The sequence below is a fragment of the Ostrinia furnacalis genome, unplaced genomic scaffold (assembly GCF_004193835.3).
Source record: "Ostrinia furnacalis isolate ACB-3 unplaced genomic scaffold, ASM419383v2 OfSCF6157, whole genome shotgun sequence".
Lineage (NCBI taxonomy): Eukaryota > Metazoa > Arthropoda > Insecta > Lepidoptera > Crambidae > Ostrinia > Ostrinia furnacalis.
In genome coordinates this window covers 80,133-103,259 of record NW_021136396.1, presented here as the reverse complement: position 1 = coordinate 103,259, position 23,127 = coordinate 80,133, and the positions used below count along the sequence as shown (strand labels likewise).

The 23,127-nt window shown below is 41.3% G+C and overlaps 2 protein-coding genes across 3 annotated transcripts in view; one reads left to right on the top strand and one right to left on the bottom strand.

Annotated features, from left to right (window-relative positions):
- The window catches only part of tutl (immunoglobulin superfamily member turtle), a 90,755-nt gene extending 80,701 nt beyond the window's left edge, over window positions 1-10,054 (bottom strand). Inside the window, exon 1 of one of the 2 annotated variants that reach the window (XR_003656651.1) lies at window positions 9,728-10,051. The gene's annotated coding sequence lies outside the window, so the exon portion shown is untranslated. Of the gene's footprint in view, window positions 1-9,727 lie in introns of both variants that reach the window. The other variant, XM_028317315.1, reaches the window with a different exon arrangement.
- Window positions 10,055-12,429: 2,375 nt separating this feature from the next.
- FIG4 (polyphosphoinositide phosphatase FIG4) lies at window positions 12,430-23,127 on the top strand. Its single transcript, XM_028317327.1, has 12 exons — window positions 12,430-12,504; window positions 12,841-13,051; window positions 13,228-13,654; window positions 13,733-14,053; window positions 14,136-14,480; window positions 15,135-15,333; window positions 20,160-20,293; window positions 20,973-21,200; window positions 21,724-21,916; window positions 22,124-22,278; window positions 22,385-22,576; window positions 22,825-23,127. Exons 1-12 carry the CDS (start codon window positions 12,430-12,432, stop codon window positions 23,066-23,068), a joined length of 2,724 nt encoding a protein of 907 aa, XP_028173128.1. The 3' UTR covers window positions 23,069-23,127.

The window sequence follows — 23,127 nt, the reverse complement described above, 5'->3', positions numbered from 1 at the left end:
TACAAAAGATTTTAATGGCTTCATTGGTTGCCCATTAAGACTCTCCTAGGTTTTCGACTTCGACGGAGTTGTGCTTAAGTGGTGGTGGCCCCCGAAAGGGGCGCTTTTTAGGTTTTCCGGTAATACCGCGTAAAGGACTTACCCTATCGAAAAGTGGTCTTCCTGACGGTTAAAGGGCATTTAATCCTGCATTAAATAAGACCAAATTCATATGTTTTGGACAAACCGTTCTCGTGCAAATGTTCGGCAAAGTAGAAAATATGTGTATAATTTATGACCCTCTCCACGTCCAATAGCTCGTCACCCGTAGGCTCCCAAGCCTTGTAAAGGGTCGCCTTAACCAGCGTATCCCTGTGAAGGCTCACGAGTTGGATTCGCTTATCCTTGTTCGTCCCAGCCGTTCCTTAACTGCGGTTGCTGCACCTCTTCCTGGCACTCTCCTGAACGACTCTTTTTCTTTATGGGCAACTAATGAAGCCATTAAAGCACTGAAATCTTTAGTAGGAATTATTTCCGATTTAATTCATTTTTGTGTTTAATTCTACTGGTCTATGTTTTAGTCGACACTGAAAAAAAGTAGGTACAGCTCATGAAAAAGGAGAATGTGCTTTTTAGTTATGTACAATTTTCTTATTAGGTAATTCAACCTGCAATTTTAATTCACGAATCACGATATTAATACTCATAAGATCTTCATTACATGCTTTAGTAGTTTTTCAAAAGTAATGAACTCTAAAATATAATCGAACACATGAAATATCGAACGCACCTTCTTAATGTGTTCTTAGAAAGTTAACTGAAGGCCTTCAATCATTATTTACTTTGCCCACATTCCGAGAAGCAGATGTTACTTTTAAGTATTTATCGAAACGTACTTACCTACGCAATTGTTAGGCAGCGAGAACTCCACTTGACCTAAACTAGTCGCAAAATAAAATAAATGTTGATTACCCCAGCACTTTCAGTTCTAAAATTGGAGTTACCCGCTTTGCGCGAATAGCGAAAAGTTTTCTCGTAAGCGCGTCGCAATTTCGAAAGCTAAATATGTGTTTGATACATATTACATTTTTACGTTTGACAAAACAAACTACATATTTCGGACGGGACACCGTCACCCAGATTTCGTCGGGTTTCGTCTTGTTACCAACCGCGTATTTGCAGGTACGAAATTGGAGCAAGAGGGCGAGAGAGCGGCTGACGCCCGTCCACCCGTCCAGGGCTGACATGGCCGCCGGTTATGTAAGTGTTGATGTACGGTCAAAGTTAAAGCCCTTCACGCTGAAGGGTCGATGGAAATAAACGTTGATGTTATAATTTCTATTTTATTTACTACTTATTTTAATTATGTAGTTAACTGCAGTTTATAATAATTTTTGACATAACTTACCGAGGGGTAATTCTTAAGTCTTACAAAATCTTTCTCCCAGTCTTTCTATTCTTTTCCTTCCACGTCATGAACAGCTAAACGAAAGTACCACCGCTTATGCTAATCTGCTTCTAGTGGATTATTATGTAAGAGCAAAGTCAACCTAGAGCTGCATTGAGACCAGTATCCAGTCTAAGAAGTGCGTAATTAAACTTAAATTAAAACATGAATTTTCTAGATGTTCTGACAACTCCAGTGCAATTTCCGACTTTATCATTTATTTCATGCATGATAACCCTAATATTCGTGAATTTGTACGTACATGCATTCGTACGCCAGTCCTGAAACTACGCTTTACGCGGCAATAATTTCTCGAGCGTATTTTAGAGAAATCAGATGCCATGTTATACATGTACATCCGGCAGCACGTCAGTCTCCATTTTTGTTGGAAAATAGTTCCTATTACAACTACATAAGATGCCTCAATGCTTGATGAGCCGTCGCCTGTACATGATAATGGAACATCAGTATGCAGGCCGGTCGGCCCTCAGCTGCAAATTCTGCCTCCGTGGCAGCTACATCCCAACTCAGAGAGCCATTTAGCGTCAAAGTTGATTTAAATGTTTTGTTAGGTAGACACTATAATAGTAATTTAGTTGGCTACCCATGCCGCTAGCTAGAGCATGTAAGATTTCGGTTCAATAACTGGGAACGTTTACGTTTGAATTGAAATTATTTGTTTTGTCTACAGATACTGATATAAAGACACGTCTACCGTGGCTGTATATGGCATAGAATAGATGAATAAAATATGTAGGTCAAATACTAAAACTTGCCTTCTATGGTGAGCTTTAAATGTTTCAACCACTTTTGAAGACGTTAACTTCGGGTCAATAGTATTCCAAGAGACAAGTAGAGCTTTATTTTAATTTCTTTTTAGTCAATCCTTTTTGTAGATAATATGATTACTTTTACTGGGTACACAATACATAGTTAGGTAGTTAACTGTTGTAATTCTCGTGCAATTTTCCAACTTCCTTTGAAGCTATCAAAGTTGGGGAAGATTTTCGCCTCTCTTGAGGGCTGTGCGTGTTCGCTATTTTCTGCTACGAATTTTATCAAGAATGCGATTGGCGCATTGTTGACCTACTTCGACCTGACGTATCCATGCTAATATTATAAATACGAAAGTATATACATATAATGTTTCTTTATGTATATTTTACGTATTGTCTGCTAAAGCTGCTGAATCAATTTTGATTTGGTTTAGGTAGAATAAGTAGAGTTTGTGGTTACTGGAAAGAGAAAAGCTACTTTTCGCCGTAAAAAAGATATAGAAGGAAAACTTGAACTCGACACAAGTTTAAAGTTAAGGTTTATTTTTAACCTCTGAATTTCTAATTTATTAGAGATTTCCATATTCACGGTACAAAATTGATGAACTTTAGACTTAGATAAAGTTAAACATAACCTCAAACACCTAAAATTGTAGAAGTTTGATAGAAGATTGATTTATCTACGCATCGCTGTTAACATCGCGTAGTACACGGACCGTTCGTCCGCTTCATAAGAATCAAATTCTCACTGATCGCGTCGGCAGCAGAGCGCGTTCACCTCGGCTCGCACCTGCTCCCGCCGGTTCATTATCATCTCATTATTCTCGTAGCCCTGGATAGGGTTACCATTTGGAAATTAGGAAGTCCTAAAAAAACAGAGTTTTCAAAAATACCCTAAAAATACAAAACATTCCTTTGAAAGCTTAAAAATTTCCATCAACATCCGGATTGTTTAAAAGTCCGGGCAAATTCAAAGGGGTGGTGACCCCTTTTTAACCCTGCCGCGTGAGGATGACAGCCTTAATAGGGTACTCCTTTGGCGTGTCATTTCCGCTCTCAGACACCAAGTTTACCCTCTGAAACGAAGACGGATGGCAACCCTAGCCTATGGCTACTTGGTCCGCCCGCAAGACCGCAGCTGCTGCGGTCTAGCACTTTCGCCGATTCCCGCTCATTAGGGATGCCGCACCGACACCGCTCGGCAAACACTCCACGCCTCCAAACAAATTGCTCGTCTAGCCCCTCGTGGATATAAGTTTACACGTGTCGAGACGGAGACAAACTCGAGAAGAAAGTTGCGACTTTGGGATGTTTGTGCTCGCGATTCGTTCAGAATTTTGGCCAATCAATACTTATTTTATACAAGTGCAAAAGGATAAATGCCTTCTACGTTACTGAAAATTTTGGATTTTTTTACAGTGGGTGGGGTCGAAATGGCCTGAATGCGGCTTCGAAAAAAAGATGATTTCCAGATTTCGCATATGACTCTGAATATGGTATGTTAGTTAAACTATGCCTTAATAGTATAAGTATGTACAAGTTTTGAGTAATTCCGCTGTGTGTCAAATTAGGTAGGACATTGATTAAAAGTTTGGCACAGAAATGATACTATTCCCTATCAAAAATAATTTTTAAGTATTCACAAGTTATGTGACCGGGGCGTGGCGCCCTGTTCTATACAGGAGCCGGCCATAAACTTCAGTTGCACGGTCCTTCAGCCGCGAATCTATGCAGCGGCCTCTGCCTCCTGCCGCCGCCTGACCAGAGCAGTAAGCGACTGACCCTGTTACTGAACTTGATAGAGCCTGCACACCACATGCGCTCTTATCCTCTTTCCCATAAAGATCAAAACTGAATCAGCGTTCGAATCGATCTAGATACCACATAAATTCACGAAGATAGCCATTTAGGAGTAGCAGTTACTATCCTTCACAAACTCGTTGCACTACTTCATTGAATACTTAACAAGGGACTAGACTTGAGCTCATCGATTACTTTGCACCGAAAATGCAAAATATATATATTATTAACGGTAATTTTATTTTGTAAATAGATTGGCATTTGTACGGGTTTCAAGTTTTGAAAGCATCCCGAGGGTCCTTTGGAGAGTATCCGCGTAATTTCAAAGCCGGAAGTTTATAATGAAATTGAAATCGAAAGCATCAAAGAAGTAATCGGTCCGAGGAATTTTTACCTGCTACGGACAAAGTCAATGAGATTTACTTGGCAAGCTTGAAACGCTTGAATAAGATAAACTTTTTAAAATGTTGCATTCAGATGTTATGTTACGTTACGTTATTTAAAACCTCACAAATGGTATATTGGTATTCTATTAGTGATTACTTTTATCATGTTTATATTGCCTATTCAGTATATAGAGCCAGTACTATATACTGAATAGGCGGCGCCGTGTATTTGGCTACTTAATTTTAATTTCCGTTACGTATGTGCTGTAATCATAATAGCTCTAGGTCACGGACGTCTATTATATAAAGTTGGAGCTGTGCATCATTGTGAGTGCCACGCGGAACGTTTCAGAGTCTCGAATTACAAAATGGGCTTACAGTTGAAGGTCGAAACCATTCGCTCGCCCAATTAAATTTTACAAACAAATTTTATGGATTGAACAAAAATAGTTTGTTGTTCCCTTTATTTTCTCATACAAACCAAATTACCAGTAATTATTTTTTGCATATTTTATTGTTTCACACGGTTTGCAGGTTTTCGCACGGGCTTATGGAATCATATTATATGCAGGCCAAGCAATTAAACAATAATCGTATAAATATCTCTGTATAATTATGCAATAGTAGGATTATTTGACACCTTAAATCGAAAGCTGACTGAGTAATCTAATAAGAATTTATTTTTAGCTGCAAAAGCTCCATTCGTCTAAACGAAAGAAACAATGCACTCGTGAGAAAGTAGTTAAAGGAAATACAATAATGGCACTAATTACCTGTTTCCCAGTGGCGATGGCGGTAAGACAAAGGGTTCGCCCTGCCCTTCGCACATTAGCATGGTAGAGTCTACCTTCTGCGGTACGGTAACCAGAGAGCGTAACGTAAACACAGTGAAAAACTATAAACATGTAGGCACCCGCGTAATAAGCATTAATTCAATAGGTAAGTTGTTACGAATGGTTTAACTCAAAGAGGCGTGAACAGTTTGAATCAGGAAGATAACTTACTATCGTTTCTTGTTAATTTTACATTATGGTAAAATAAATAAATAAAATAAAATAAATACTTGATGGTGTGATTTTTAGTTTAAATTTATCTAAATGTGTTAATGTTCAGGATCTGATCAAAAGACAATGCTCTTATCTCTTGTACACCTTTTTAAAAGGAACCTTTTGAAAATAAAAACCCAATTACAGCTATTCGATAACGATGTACCTTCCGCCCTACTATTTGCTTTTAGGAATTGCGCACAGGCTTTTTACTTTTTCACCGGCACGAAAAAACAGATTGTTAATCGTTAGGCCAGTCACACACGACACCGTTACGTGGTGTGAATTTTAATCTGTAGCGGGCCCTCGAACGCACCCTAGCGCCGCTTCTTGTAAATACTTGTAGGGCTATTTATGTTTCGTCTAGCGATGTAGATTTATAAATTCTAAAGTAAAATCGCTAGGCTACAACGTAAATATTATGTAAACATTTTCCTGAAAAGTGTTATATTTTGCATTTGAGGACGTGAACTTATTTATTAAAACACTAGCTAGCTTTTGCCCGCGGTTTCACCCGCGTGAAATTTAGTTTGTCACCTATTGTCATAAATTATAGCCTATGATGTAATTCTGGGTTATAAACAATAATACTGTAAAGTTTCATCAAAATCCGTTCAGTAGTTTTTGCATTAAAGAATAACAAACATAAATCCATCCAGACATCCAAACTTTCGCATTTATATTATTAGTAGGATATGTTTTTTATTCACTGCCTGAGAATCTCTATTTTATAATATGAGTACCTAGTATATCTTCTAAAAACAGTTATATTTTTTATTTAAAACTTATTCAATCGTTTGCTATTAAATAATATCTTTAACTCACTAACATTTTGATTTAGGTAGGTATAGCTAAAAGAATCTGAAATTAAGAATCGAAAGAATAGAATTATAGAGCTATTATTCGATAACTACCTATACATCCAACTTTATCCTACGTTTGAATAAACACAGCTACGGCATGTTTATATTATGTAAGCTTAATGCACATTGTAATATCAAAGAGAAACTGAACAAAACTTTGAAAGCGGAGGAAAATTGCCCTTGTAAGCGGAGTCACAAGTTTTGTCAGCTATATATCTACGTTAAATACACTTTACAAAGTAGGTAACTAACCGCACTTCTTTACGAAACTTTGTAAATAATAAGCATCTCTAAGTAGAGTTTTTAAATGGTAATCTTCTAAACCGTTCTTCCCCTAGATAGATAACTTGGGAAAATGTGCATGGTAGAGTAGTGTTTTACTGTAAAAAATAATATGTGTATCTATTATAGTTATTGGATCCTTTAGTAAGGCTAACTAGCATAAACACTTACAATAACAGTAAGTAGAGTAGGTACAATAAAAACGAAATCAGTGGAAAATGTCGTCAACTCACGTCAGTGGTGACCTCTACACGCCTCCCTGCGGTCCTGGAAGTAGGTGGATGTTAGCTCGACCGCGGTCACGCTCGTTAGCCTGGATGAGAACCGAATAAACTTTTGCCCGGGCACACGGTGATTTTTCCCACCGACTTTAATTAAACAATCCTCAAACTCCCAAAGAATTATTAAATCTCCGTTGCACTGGAGTCAGGATGTTTAAAAAGCTGATTAACGCTACCGTCCGTGCCCACGAGTTTGACGGTTTTATTAAATGTAATAATATGAACAGTAAACAGGATATTCGACTTTTTAGATTACCTGTTATCTCTTTAGGCTAGATTTAGATTTATAATTTTAAAATGTAAAAACTGTAATCGGACTCTAGACTATCATTAAATTTTATTTAATGGTTGCTGCTTTTAAAAAATAGGTAGGTAATAATGAAANTTTAAGTCGGTTAAAAATACAGACGTGGTCTTTGAGTTGAATTTGGTTATCCCGACTAGCCACTAAAAACATAAGTCAACACGTTGTGTTGGTGGATATGTGGGTTGGAGCCTTTCATTTCAATTATTTTTATTTCCCACGAATATTTACAGAGCAATAAGCATTTTAAGGAAATGAAAAGGATAAATATGGAAAAACGACGTAACACTTTTTTCTTTAATGTCCGGCTATAATATTTATAAATGGCTAATGGGTATGTATTTAAGAGATTTTGTGTAATAAATTGTTCCGTACTCAGTGCCATTTACATTGATTCCCGAAATACCTGTAAAGAGACAATAATAGGAGACCCCGCTTGTCGTGGCGACACAAAGGCGGTGCTTCGAGGTGGGCACCTTTGTGATACTTTTGTACAATATTCAAAGTGCTGGCAATAACCCCCGGGCCGGTATTGTCAACAAACTATTTGGAACTTAAGATAGGCTAAAGTACAAAAGCGAGCTATTAGAATTGCAGAAAGTGCAAGTGTCTTACCATTTAATTTCAGTTCAATTTAACTTAAGAGACTTTTAAGCTTTAGTGTAAGAGTGCTTAGAAGCTAAATATCAAATGAAGTAATATAAGGTGAGCAAATACCTACTAACTTAAAAGTTCATACTAGAACTGTATACCGATATTAAAATAAAACTTTTAACAATATGTGTATTATTCAGGCAAATATCGCTAAATCATGTTTACAGACCGAGTTATAATTTTTACCAATTTAGATAGTATTTAACTACTACTTTAACTGCTTCTGTAAGATACTCATATGAACCAATTCTGAGAATATGCTAAGTTTTTTTGCTTAGAGAGAGAGTTCCAGAAAGATTTTACCTGGAGGCGACTAGCTAAATTAAAGAATACTCCACAAAAGGCCCAGCGAAATAGTGTTCTACAAATTATAATATACGGATGTGTTTTAAAGTTAATGTAAATGCAACAAAGAAACATTTAAGTCGGAAGGATGAGCTACGAGCATCAAGCAGATGAATGTTACCCTTGAAAAGTGTAGTACATCATGTTTATATAATCATATGCATTTTAATATTGCGTTCATAACATGTAATAAAATAATATTTATATTTCAAAACCTCATGTTTTCAGATTTAAATACCTTTTTTCGTGACAATTTTCATGTGGGACTGCGGGAAAATCGGTAACTCTTATGAATTTATTGATGATTGATCTAAATCTCCATTAAACCTGTATGTAACTACCAATCTTGCTACATATTCGCTGAGATAAGAAACTATCCCATGCTTCTATTCCCCGGTTTCAGAAACCGGAGAATAGAAGCATTGAGATTTTTTTAATACGAAAACTTCTAGGATAGCTTCCGCATTCCGATATCCGTAACATCCTTGATAGTGAAGGATCTTTAAATTCTCTACACGCTGTAAAATGTGAATAAAAGAAAATCCGTGAAAGTACATTGATTCAAGCGACATCGACTAGTCGTATGTAAAGTTTCTCTTGTATAAAAATATAAGAAGAAAGCGGATTAAAAAACAACAATAACATTATTTGGTATTGGGACCGCAGTCTTCGCTCGTGAGAAAATGAGAGCACTACAGAATAGAGCTCTTGCGATTTGGAGCTGGCAACGATTTTGTAAACGGTAGAGTCGACTTCGGATGCAAAATAGGTAACTATCTTTACAGCAAGTGTATTTAACGTAAAAGTCCTCTATACTAAGATTGTTATTTAAGTGTAGGTACTATCACTTGAATTCATTTATATTTAGCAGTAATAACTTTACTTTAGCATTTTCCAAGACAAAAGGAGAATTTTTTAAAGCGTTAGCAGCTTTTTATATCCAATTCTTCTACATTTTGAAGCAATAAATAAAAAATGAAAGGCGAAAATTGTACGAACACTTGGTATTCATGGTTCTCCATCGATTGCTGAATTGCGGCCTATCAATTTCGAGATCTAAAGGCGAAAGGTGATCTATCTTATTTATGTAATACCGCAGGCACCAGTTCATTTGGTTGTTCTCTAAATATGTATTTCACAACCGATTGTGCGTGTAATTAACGTATTTATTCAACGGAGAACATAAAAGCATACCTTATTTGGTATTCCGTATTTAAACTTGAATAATTAAATTTAATAAGAATCTGTATTGTTATGTACATGCATTCACTTAGGTACGTAAGTACATAAAGAATAGTAATAATTTTAAATATCTCTCATGATTACAAAATTTTCCATTTTTATTATTAGCCAAAAAACTGAACAAAAATGAAACCCAAATAAGTTTTTTATTTGAAATAACTTGAACATTCATCTTCTAGTGCGTAAATGGCAAAATTATTCGCGAATAAGTACGAGTACTAAACAAGAGTAAAGCGTTCCCAACACAGTCGATATGGTAGAGCTACAGTTACTATCTGTAGCGTAGCTATTTATTCTTAAAAGAGTTTTGAGTTGAACTTACCTTATTGTGGGCAGTAATCCGTCGATCCCTAACAGTGAACGGTGCGGCTCCGCAGTAGTTAAAATTACCGCATTCCTCCGTAGTCAGAGTGGGCTCAGGCGTGAGACCGGCACAGCCTCCCTATCTGGACCGGTTGTTTACCGGCGCATCGGCGGGTTTGTCACATAAACAACTAGTGGGACACTGTGGTGAGTGGCGTGGCGTGGCGAGTCATGGTTAATTCATCGGGTGGCCAGGGGGTCGCGGGTTTTCGGAGTAATGCGCGGAGGACGCGCGTGGTTTGGCCTGCTCGGAGGTTCGCTCGGGACTGGCCGTCGCCGGCGACGCTAGCCGCTTGCCAGACCTGCGTTGTGCGATCCCACCTACTCTACCGATCTTTTAATCACAAGCTCTACGGTTATACTCACTTTTGACAAGCTTAAAATCAAGTCATAATAATAATTTTGTATCGTAAAACATGTATATTTCTATAAGCCTATATCGTTAGCAAAATACACCCAAAAGGGTATTACGAAACACCAGCAACCACTAGCGACTGTTTAACATAGATTTTGACTCGTAAACGCAGAAAATCGCGCTTCCTTCAGAAACAGTAATATCTGCACACATGAAGCCTTTCAGAAAGGTAAAGCTTATTGCATTAGTGAAAGCTGCATGTTTTTTTTTTATATCAATGTGTATCAAATTAGGATCAACGGTTGTAGTATACTCAAAGACTGTTCAAGAATATGATTACGTATAAACATCTAAAATTTCCTATATTTTACTCAATTATTGATTTATAAGTAACTGTGTAGGTTGTACAGTAACTATAAACAGGTATAATTTAAAAGTAACTTTCGGAATATAAGACAAATCTGATCTCCCACAATTAAATCTTCCCCGATTCGAGTGGAGGCTTCTTGGAGGCTGGCAACTATCATCCGCTGCGCCCCACGCATGCGCTCCACAGCCTCCCGCTCCCGCGACTGTCCCTATTCACGCCGCACTCAAACCCAAAGCCTCATTACACGCATGGAATCAGACATTGATACTTCGGTGCAGTCGATCCTTTAGAATGCAAAACGCTCGCTTCAAAGTTTGACCCACAGGTTTGACCCACTTTTAAACATATAGGGAGATAATTTAACCGCATTGTGTGGAATTCACTCGCAACTATCCTTATTCCATTGAATAGGATTAATTGAGTAACTAGTTTTACTCATTCATAAACACTCACTCGGCACTTTCGAACTTGCTACTTTCAGGTGCCGTAGCTTAACTTTGTATTATTAAGTCATATTTCAAACAGTAGTTTTACTCGGCTCATAACTAAACTCCTCATTTTATGAGTTTACTCATGAAACACAGTCAAATTGTTCACACGATTGGTAGTTGAAACTTAATAAAAACATTATGCTAGAGATTTTTGTTTTTCAGTATACTTAGGCTCGATTTTCAATAAATACCAACCAAAGCTAACCAAAGCCTATAAAATAATCATGTACAATTTTCTATCCTTACTTTTATAGTTATCAAATAAGATTCTTCCCTCAATTCTGCAAGAAGTAAAATGATTTCCACTCGCGATCGATAACGGTCGAACAAACGACATCAACGCGTCACGCACGCGTTTTTCTATTTATTTAATACTTACTTATTTTATTTACTTAAGTAATGATTATTAAGATATGACATAAAAACTTATTCACCTACTCAATAAATACTTGCAATCATTTGTAGCCTAATAAGTTTTGTGGGATTGTGGATTGCCCATCGCGATCGTGCCCACATAGTGGATCCATTTTCCGATTGATTTTTTTAATTATATGTTTTAAGACATTGGATACAGTTAAAGATGACCCACGCTGAACTGTCCCGCCAAACTCAATGACAGGGGGCGCTACCATCGTTCAACTATATGGTTTCCAACATGGCAAAAATCGGAACTAGCTATCCGGTATTGACGGTGGCGCCCCACTGTCAATGTCATGCACAGGACAGTTCAGTATTTTGGAACTATATTTGATAACATTGTGATCACAAGCTACAATAATTTAGTTTGACAGCATGCCCACAGCCGCACTTGATTTACCATAGACAGGAGACGACAGCTAAAAAGTTAATTCGCGGCAAATTCTAGATATAGGAATAAACATAAGTGATAAGAAAATTTTGCCTAGGCGCAGATCACAACTTTTAGTTGGCCGATAGTTGGTCCGGGCTGTTAATCAGTATGGGCAGGTGTGAGAGTGCGCACATTATACCGATTTGATATCGGCCGATTCTTCATACAAATTACAATCGGGCCCAACTATCGGCCAACTAAAAATCGGTGGCCTGCGCCTACACATTAAGCGAGGTTTAGACTAGTAATAAAACTTTCAGAAGTTGACTTTCGCAAGCTACTAGGCCCCGATTGCGCTAATTAGTAATGTCTCCAATTCATTTGCGTTTCATCTCCATTTGCGCGCGATTATATTTTTGTAAATTTAAAATGTGCCAATTCCGTAATTAAAGCGAAAAAAGTAACAAACTGTCATTGTCACTGTCAAAAATCAAATGTCAATTGCTGCATTGATTGATTCTGCCCAGCTGTTTTTGTTTATTTTTAAGTTTTTCAATTTAATAACAAAATAAATAACTTAATCATTTACATAAGTGTACCTAACGGTGCAGTTTATATATTTACATTTTAGTAATAAAACAGTCCACATTCCACAATGTCGAAACATAACTTGATGTTTCATCCTATCATCAGCTCAATACAGAGGATTGCACTTTACGAAACTAAAGCTGTAAGTATTGATTAATTTACTAGACTATTTATTTACCGTTTTTCATTATTGATGCTATAACTGAGGTGTATGTGTGCATTGTGGAAAACCTTGGAGGAGGCCTTTGTCCAGCAGTGGACGTCATTTGGCTGAAACGAACGAACGAACGAAACTGAGGTGTATTGCTGATGTATTAATAACTATAATTGATACAGGAACATACCTAGTTTTAATATCTTAGTTAAGGACTGATATTTTTAGCCCTAAAATATAAACATGATGGCCATTATTTTAGAGATAGGGAATGGCAATTAATCACTATTAAATTTATTAATATTTTCCCATTTACTTTTGCAGAGATTTTATCTAATTGGATCAAATAACACTCAAACCAGGTTTCGGGTACTTAAAATAGACAGAACTGACCCAAAAGAGTTAATTCTAGTCGATGACAAAGTAGAGTACAATAAGCAGGAGATCCATCAACTGCTGAACATGATTGGCTTTGGGAACCGAAGTGGCAGGAATGCAGGGTTCAATAAGCTGGTGTCTGCATTTGGTATTGTGGGTAAGTAATTTGACTTTCTTATAACAGCTCGAAAATAAATGAAACAGAAAAAGAAAGAAATATGGAATGGAAAAAAGTAAGAGAAATGGAGTTGCATCGTTAGTAGCATCTGAATGAAGCCTTTGTCTTTCTCTTCATATAAATCTAAGAACCTAACAAAGGTTTCATTATTACAGGTTTTATCAGATTCCTAGAAGGCTATTACATTATTTTGGTCACAAAACGAAGAAAAATCGCTGTTGTCGGCTCCCATTCCATTTACAAAATAGAGGATACGTCTATGATCTACATTCCAAGTGACGTAAGCAAGCCACAGCATCCGGACGAGCAGAGATATCTGAAAATGTTTCTGGCTGTGGATTTGTCTACAAACTTCTACTACAGTTATAGTTATGATATCACACACACTTTACAAATGAACATGGCTCCACCGAGACAACTTGCACCGGTGCTGTTCCCTAAGCCAGTGACGGCAGCAGTGTATGAATCTTTGCAATCTACTGGTGACACTCAAAAGCAATGCATTTGTGAGATGAAAGAAGATGATGAAGACATTTTTGAGACTTGGAAGAGGCAATTGCAGCAAAGGAAAGAAAAAACTGGGTAAAAGATGTTAATTTCTCATTACAAACAATTTTATTCCTAAAGTTACTATTGATGATATTTTTTTATCAATTACAGGCAGTCAGCTCAAAAACTAGACATAGGAATGCGGACTGTACCTGAATGGCGTTTTGTATGGAACAGTCACTTGTTATCAGCGGTGCACTCACATCTCCACCCAGACTGGATCCTATACATTGTCCATGGATTCGTAGAGCAGAGCAACCTTAACATATTTGGCAGACCGGTTTATTTAACGCTTATTGCCAGAAGAAGTAACAGATATGCAGGTACTAGGTTTTTGAAAAGAGGAGCTAATATGCATGGAGATGTAGCCAATGAGGTTGAAACTGAGCAGATAGTCCATGACTCAATGGTGTCTTCTTTCAAATCTGGCAGGTAAAATATCTACTTTTTTTTTGCTTCAATACTTCAAAGTGGTATACTCAATTGTGTATTTTTTTGTTTTATGTTCTTACAGATTCAGTTCTTTTGTTCAGATGAGAGGATCAATACCCAGCTACTGGTCACAAGATGTGTCAAAAATGGTGCCTAAACCAGCAATTTCGATAGACCTCAGCGATCCATTTGCAGAAATTCCTGGAAAACACTTGAACAACCTGATGCGACGTTATGGGTCGCCGATAATGTTTGTCAACTTAGTAAAGAAAAGGGAAAAGAAGAAACATGAGTCACTGCTCAGTGATGTGATAAGCAATGCCATAAAGTATTTGAACCAGTTCCTTCCACCTGAACATGCAGTACAGTACATTCATTTGGATATGGCCAGGATGAATAAAGGTGCTGATGCTATGGTTTTGGACAAGTGAGTTTTTGCTTGTATTTTCCATCTAGATAGACAAAAAAGTTTCTTTTATGACTATAGTTCACCTATGTCAAAGTTCCCCAAACCATTATTTCTTATGGACTTGCCATATTCTTTTTTTGTTGTCACACCCCCAATCTTCTCTTTAGTAAGGTCATAACACATTAATTTAGTGCCCCACATAACAGTTAATAATATTTTGATAATAAATAGCAACAGCAATGAAACATTGTAAGATTACCCCTGGACCTGGAGCTCTACCACTCTGACTAAAGTCCAGTGCTTAGCAGATAGAATTTCGTATGATATTGCTGTCGCGCTCGCACACTTATTGCGGCCGCCTGTCGCACAGTGAGTCTGCGAGCGCGACATTATATTTACGCGCGAGCGATAAGGATGGGTAGCTTTGTCTACGGACCAATTTCTACTACAGTTATAGTTGTATCACACACATTTTACAAATTATCATGGCTAGTTATATTTGTTCGGCGACCGGAATTTACTATACGTTAATGACGTCATTAATCTCAATTTATACATGTGTTTTTAAAGGTTAACAGCAATAGCCGAGAATCTGGTCCGTCGCACGGGCATGCATATGTTTCAAAATAAACCACTCAGACTCTTGAATGACGTCATCTATCTATGTTATAGGTTAACAGCAATAGCCAAGAACGTGGTCCGTCGCACGGGCATGTTTCTGAGCACCGGCGCGTGCTGCGACACCGGCGGCGCCGCGGGCCACCAGGCCGGCCGCCTGCAGACGGGCCTGGCGCGGGTCAACTGCGTCGACTGTCTGGACAGGACCAATACCGCTCAGTTCGCTATTGGCAAGTGCGTGCTGGCTCACCAGGTAGGTGATAGGTGTAGGGTGACGTCAGCCAGGCGATTTGGTCATTCAGATTTAAAGAAATTGACAGAATGAAATCCGATTGGTATACGATATAGCGGGCCACCAGGCCGGCCGCCTGCAGACGGGCCTGGCGCGAGTCAACTGCGTGGACTGTTTGGACAGGACCAATACCGCTCAGTTCGCGATCGGCAAGTGTGGTGCTGGCACACCAGGTACGTGAGAGTGACGTCAGCCAGGCGATTTCAAACCTAAGGCCCTGTTTCTATCAAAGCGGAGCGGAGAAATGATTTGAATAAGAATAACCAATCGGATTTCATTTCCTTGGTGGAGACTCCAGTCTCCACATCATAAGGTCCACCTTATGATTGTTATGGTTGGGTATACGATATTAGCGGAGTACCAGGCCGGCCGCCTGCAGACGGGGCTGGCGCGGGTCAACCGTGTCGACTGTCTGGACAGGACCAATACCGCTCAGTTCGCGATCGGCAAGTGCGTGCTGGCTCACCAGGTAGGTGATAGGTGTAGGGTGACGTCAGCCAGGCGATTTGGTCATTCAGATTTAAAGAAATTGACAGAATGAAATCCGATTGGTACACGATATAGCGGGCCACCAGGCCGGCCGCCTGCAGACGGGCCTGACGCGGGTCAACTGCGTGGACTGTTTGGACAGGACCAATACCGCTCAGTTTGCGATCGGCAAGTGCGTGCTTACACCACGTAGTTGAGGGTGACGTCAGCTAGGCGATTTAGAACCTAAGGCCCTGTTTCTATCAAAGCGGAGCGGAGAAATTATTTGAATAACCAATCGGATTTCATTTCCTTGGTGGAGACCGGACCTTATGATTGTTATGGTTGCGTATACGATATTAGTGAGGTACCAGGCCGGCCGCCTGCAGATGGGCCTGGCGCGGGTCAACCGTGGACTGTCTGGACAGGACCAATACCGCACAGTTCGCGATCGGCAAGTGTGTGCTGGCACACCAGGTACGTGAGAGTGACGTCAGCCAGGCGATTTCAAACCTAAGGCCCTGTTTCTATCAAAGCGGAGCGGAGAAATGATTTGAATAACCAATCGGATTTCATCTCCTTGGTGGAGATTGTATCACTAGTCTAGACCTACAGCCCCCGTAGACAAGTGGCACTTATTGAATCGAAAATAAATCTGTTGTAACTCCATACAAAAAAGGCCTTTCGACTTATCTTTCGACACGTTTTGCCACTTCAGGACAAGTCTAGGTGGGCTGGTGAGTGTAAGCACGAAAGTCCGCCTACCGCTTCACCGCTCAANGCCGGCCGCCTGCAGACGGGCCTGGCGCGGGTCAACTGCGTGGACTGTCTGGACAGGACCAATACCGCTCAGTTCGCGATCGGCAAGTGTGTGCTGGCACACCAGGTACGAGAGGGTGACGTCAGCCAGGCGATTTAAAACCTAAAGCCCTGTTTCTATCAAAGTGGAGTGGAGAAATGATTTGAATAACCAATCGGATTTCATTTCCTTGGTGGAGACCGGACCTTATGATTGTTATGGTTGCATATACGATATTAGTGAGGTACCAGGCCGGCCGCCTGCAGACGGGCCTGGCGCGGGTCAACTGCGTCGACTGTCTGGACAGGACCAATACCGCTCAGTTCGCGATCGGCAAGTGCGTGCTGGCTCACCAGGTAGGTGATAGGTGTAGGGTGACGTCAGCCAGGTGATTTGGTCATTCAGATTTAAAGAAATTGACAGAATGAAATCCGATTGGTATACGATATAGCGGGCCACCAGGCCGGCCGCCTGCAGACGGGCCTGGTGCGAGTCAACTGCGTGGACTGTTTGGACAGGACCAATACCGCTCAGTTTGCGATCGGCAAGTGCGTGCTGGCTCACCAGGTAGGTGATAGGTGTAGGGTGACGTCAGCCAGGCGATTTGGTCATTCAGATTTAAAGAAATTGACAGAATGAAATCCGATTGGTATACGATATAGCGGGCCACCAGACGGGCCTGGCGCGGGTCAACTGTGTGAACTGTTTGGACAGGACCAATACCGCACAGTTTGCTATTGGCAAGTGCGTGCTGGCTCACCAGGTAGGTGATAGGTGTAGGGTGACGTCAGCCAGGCGACTTGGACATTCAGATTTAAAGAAATTGACAGAATGAAATCCGATTGGTATACGATATAGCGGGCCACCAGGCCGGCCGCCTGCAGACGGGCCTGACGCGGGTCAACTGCGTGGACTGTCTGGACAGGACCAATACCTCTCAGTCTGCGATTGGCAAGTGTGTGCTGGCACACCAGGTACGTGAGGGTGACGTCAGCCAGGCGATTTAAAACCTAAGGCCCTGTTTCTATCAAAGCGGAACGGAAAAATGATTTGAATAACCAAGCGGATTTCATTTCCTTGGTGGAGACTCCGGTCTCCACATCATAAGGTCCACCTTATGATTGTTATGGTTGCGTATACGATATTAGCGGGGTACCAGGCCGGCCGCCTGCAGACGGGCCTGGCGCGAGTCAACTGCGTGGACTGTTTGGACAGGACCAATACCGCACAGTTCGCTATTGGCAAGTGCGTGCTGGCTCACCAGGTAGGTGATAGGTGTAGGGTGACGTCAGCCAGGTGATTTGGTCATTCAGATTTAAAGAAATTGACAGAATGAAATCCGATTGGTACACGATATAGCGGGCCACCAGGCCGGCCGCCTGCAGGCGGGCCTGGCGCGAGTCAACTGCGTGGACTGTTTGGACAGGACCAATACCGCACAGTTCGCGATCGGCAAGTGCGTGCTGGCTCATCAGGTACGTGAGAGTGACGTCAGCCAGGCGATTTAAAACCTAAGGCCCTGTTTCTATCAAAGTGGAGTGGAGAAATGATTTGAATATCCAATCGGATTTCATTTCCTTGGTGGAGACCGGACCTTATGATTGTTATGATTTCGTATACGTATACGATATTAGCGGGGTACCAGGCCGGCCGCCTGCAGACGGGCCTGGCGCGGGTCAACTGCGTGGACTGTCTGGACAGGACCAATACCGCTCAGTTTGCTATCGGCAAGTGTGTGCTGGCTCACCAGGTAGGTGATAGGTGTAGGGTGACGTCAGCCAGGTGATTTGGTCATTCAGATTTAAAGAAATTGACAGAATGAAATCCGATTGGTATACGATATAGCGGGCCACCAGGCCGGCCGCCTGCAGACGGGCCTGGCGCGGGTCAACTGTGTCGACTGTCTGGACAGGACCAATACCGCACAGTTCGCGATCGGCAAGTGCGTGCTGGCTCACCAGGTAGGTGATAGGTGTAGGGTGACGTCAGCCAGGCGATTTGGTCATTCAGATTTAAAGAAATTGACAGAATGAAATCCGATTGGTATACGATATAGCGGGCCACCAGGCCAGCAGCCTGCAGACGGGCCTGGCGCGGGTCAACTGTGTCGACTGTCTGGACAGGACCAATACCGCACAGTTTGCTATCGGCAAGTGTGTGCTGGCTCACCAGGTAGGTGATAGGTGTAGGGTGACGTCAGCCAGGTGATTTGGTCATTCAGATTTAAAGAAATTGACAGAATGAAATCCGATTGGTATACGATATAGCGGGCCACCAGGCCGGCCGCCTGCAGACGGGCCTGGCGCGAGTCAACTGCGTGGACTGTCTGGACAGGACCAATACCGCACAGTTCGCGATCGGCAAGTGCGTGCTGGCTCACCAGGTAGGTGATAGGTGTAGGGTGACGTCAGCCAGGCGATTTGGTCATTCAGATTTAAAGAAATTGACAGAATGAAATCCGATTGGTATACGATATAGCGGGCCACCAGGCCGGCCGCCTGCAGACGGGCCTGGCGCGGGTCAACTGCGTGGACTGTTTGGACAGGACCAATACCGCTCAGTTTGCGATCGGCAAGTGCGTGCTGGCACACCACGTAGTTGAGGGTGACGTCAGCTAGGCGATTTAGAACCTAAGGCCCTGTTTCTATCAAAGCGGAGCGGAGAAATTATTTGAATAACCAATCGGATTTCATTTCCTTGGTGGAGACCGGACCTTATGATTGTTATGGTTGCGTATACGATATTAGTGAGGTACCAGGCCGGCCGCCTGCAGACGGGCCTGGCACGGGTCAACTGCGTCGACTGTCTGGACAGGACCAATACCGCTCAGTTTGCGATCGGCAAGTGCGTGCTGGCTCATCAGATAGGTGATGGTGACGTCAGCCAGGCGAACCTTATAACACAGCCTTTCCCAAAGTGAGCGATAACGCCCCCTTGTGGGCGCTGCAGGCCTAACGGGGTGGGAGTGAGGGGGGGAAGAGATTGTATCACTAGTCTAGACCTACAGCCCCCGTAGACAAGTGGCACTTTTTGATCGAATCGAAAATAACTAATGCACTAAACAGTTGGCGCCACTATCTTAGCCATTAGCAAGTAAAAGGAGGTTTCTCTACAGCGCCAGTAACTTCTATAAATAAATACTCCGTTGCACTGAAATTGAAATGAAACATTGATATACGATATCAAAAATAGCAATCTGCTAATTTCTTCTTATTTAAACAGCCAAAAAAATTTCACAAGATTTTCGCAATACAATAACAGGACAAGTCTAGGTGGGCTGGTGAGTGTAAGCACGAAAGTCCGCCTACCGCTTCACCGCTCAGCAGTTGGCGCCACTGTCTTAGCCATTAGCAAGTAAAAGGAGGTTTCTCTACAGTGGTGCTTCTATAATATTCTATAAAATACTCATCGGTTGCATTGAAATTGAAATGAAACATTGATATACGATAGCAATCTGCTAATTTCTAAAATGCAAAAAAGTGTCAAAAGATTTTCGCAATACAATAATAACTATTTTCAGTTACACGCCCTGGGATTCATCGGCGAGCCAGTAATAGAGTTCGATTCGGACTGCGTGAGGCTACTAGAGGGTCTTTATGAAGACCACGGAGATACGTTGGCGCTACAGTACGGTGGTTCACAGTTGGTGCACAGGTAGGAAACATTTAAAAGAAGTTCAGGAATAATATTACGTGTAAAACGATTACGGCGTAAATAATACATATTAATTAGTATAAAACATCATAATGAAAATATTAACGCTTTCCCGGACAGTAACCCAGACACAATAGAAGTTTAATTGTTTTGACTGCTATAGCAGTTCACTGTCACGGAAAGTGTTAATGACATAAAACTCACACAATCACTAATATTCCTTATTTTATATTAATGAACATAAAAAATAACTAACCTTGGTTTTCTCGAGCAGTAGGTATTTCCACCACTAAACACTTTAAAACACTTCACAAAGTTTCCTCGAGACGTCTGTTCACGACGGAGGTTGGATAGCGACTGACTGTCCGGTGCTCGAATTACTATAAAGTGAACAACTGAGTGAGTAGTAGAACTTGAATGAGTGAGTGAATCGACGGAGCATCTGACGTCAGTCGATATCCAATACTTATAAAAAAAATAATTATTTTTTATTATCATTGACATTATTTATTTATTATTATTAAATACGAGCAATTATATTAAATATCCTAACAAATAAGTGTTTTTCTGATTTACGCTTGAGCATTTTTAAAAGCGCGTGAACGCAAGAAAGACTAGTGCATTTTTTACTTTGATTCCTTTTTAAATCGTATTCACTATCCACAATATCTTGTTCTAGAATAAAAACGTACCGCAAAACTGCTCCCTGGGCGTCCCACGGCAACGATATAATGCAGACTCTGAGCCGGTACTATTCCAACACGTTCTCGGATGCAGAGAAGCAAAACAGCATGAACTTGTTCTTAGGCCTGTTTGTGCCTGACCCGCTCCAGCCGCCCATATGGGACTACCAGAGCGATTATTATCTACACCACCCGGAGGCTATGGTGTATATTCCTAACTACAGGTGAGACTGCAATGTCGAAGTTGATCAAAAGAATACCCTCTCTCTCTACCACTCTATTGTAATTTCTCATAGTTATTTATTTGACGAAGAGTGGATACTTAGTGCAGAGGGCACAGCTAGCACAAACAGTAGCAATCACGCTTTGAACGCCTTTAAAAAAAACTACGCTAGCGCTTCTCTTTGCGGCAAAACGATGGTACTAATATAACAGCTAGCATTGAATTTTGAAATGACAATACTATTTTTCCGGTACAGGGACTCCATTCCAGAACCTTTCTGCCCCATCGGCCGTCAGTTCTGCGTACTATGTGCCCTGCCCATTGCCTCTTCAGCTTGCTAATCCGTCGGGCTATGTCAGCGACTTTAGTTCGTTTACGCAGCGTGGGAAGCGCTGGACGCAGGCCACTACCAATCGATCAACATGGAAAGCATTGGGGGAGGCCTATGTTCAGCAGTGGACGTCCTTTGGCTGAAATGATGATGAAAATGATGNAGATGATAATGAATACTATTTTTTGACCAGATCTCTCACCAAATGGTGGGACGACGACGTGCTACGCCATCTGCCGGTGGCGCGCAACGAGATGCGCAAACTGTGCTGCGAGATCATCGGCGTGCAGCGCGAGCACAGCGCCGCGCTCGAGATGGTGGACGCCTACAGCGACCAGCACCGCCCCTTCGAGTACACCGTGTTCGCGGAGTGCTTCGAGTTCAAGGCGAGTACTGTGCTGTAAGATGCGCGAGCTGTCTAATAAGGAGACGGCACAGTTCGGGCTTCTTGCCAGTTGAGTGTTGAGACGATATGGAGACGGCATAGATGGCTTCGTTTTGAGTTGAAAGTGGCCATGACCATAACAACTTCTTTTTTTTTCTTGTATTTTTTAATATTTAGTGCAATATTTAATCCTCAATTTATTTTCTAGATGTGCCACACTCTCAGGGACTTAGCGCCAACTTTCACTGAAAACTTTAGCCCGTTTGTGGTGCGAGGGCGAGCGCTGGGCCAGAACAAGGGACCCACGTCCAAGAATCCTGTAATCAGTGGTCGGTCTAGCACAACGTCTAATAATTCAAGCGAGTAAGTAATTGTTGTAAAATCTCTAAAACAATACTTTGACAAAGACGTGAATAATTTTTAGTCTCTATTGGTGGGATGTTTATTTCTCATCCTCATTTTGTTTCAGCTCCAACAGCGACTCGTCAACGGACGACGACTTAACTAACTCGTTTCCGAGTCGCCAAGTGACGCCTTCGCCGCTTACCATGGTGGCACGTTTATTGGCATCAGAGGTACAGGACGATACGCCGCCCTTCCCAGCTATCAAGCGCGCGAATAGGATCTTACTGAAAGAGCCTTCCAAACGGGACATGATCATGTAAGTAGTGATCTCTGCAGCTCCAACAGCTAATATTATATCAGAAACGAGATTTCACTATGCTACCTACCATTGACCGCACTTTTAAAGTATCATGCTGAACGGATGTACTAGAATGGCCATGTATTTATAGGACACCTCACATTTGAAATCTGAAATCAAGCCATTAAAAGTCCCAATTCTAAACGACATTAATATTTTTTTCATTAGATTAAAAAAATACTGACCGTAACCATTTATGATTGCAGATACAAACGCTACGTGAACTTCGAAAAGCGCTCCAACCCCAAATACAAGTCTGACATCCACGTGGTGATGACTGTGAGTAGCGCTTTCACCATAGACAGCTCGGTGGACATGATCCCGCCGACCGTGTCCCGAGCCTCCAAGCAGGTGTACCAAGACTACGTGCGGAGGACCACGGGACACACCACGCTATCGCCGTCTTCCCTAGCCGCCTACAAGAAATATGTTAATTTCGCACTGAATTAATTTGCTTATACTTTGTAAAATCAAATTCGATCTCTATAATGTTACCCCCTTACTAATAA

Coding starts and splice junctions, on each gene's coding strand:
- FIG4 (XM_028317327.1), top strand. CDS start 12,430: ATGTCGAAACATAACTTGATGTTTCATCCTATCATCAGCTCAATACAG. Junction 14,481..15,134: donor GATGCTATGGTTTTGGACAA/GTGAGTTTTTGC, acceptor TCTATGTTATAG/GTTAACAGCAATAGCCAAGA. Junction 20,294..20,972: donor GGTTCACAGTTGGTGCACAG/GTAGGAAACATT, acceptor ATCTTGTTCTAG/AATAAAAACGTACCGCAAAA.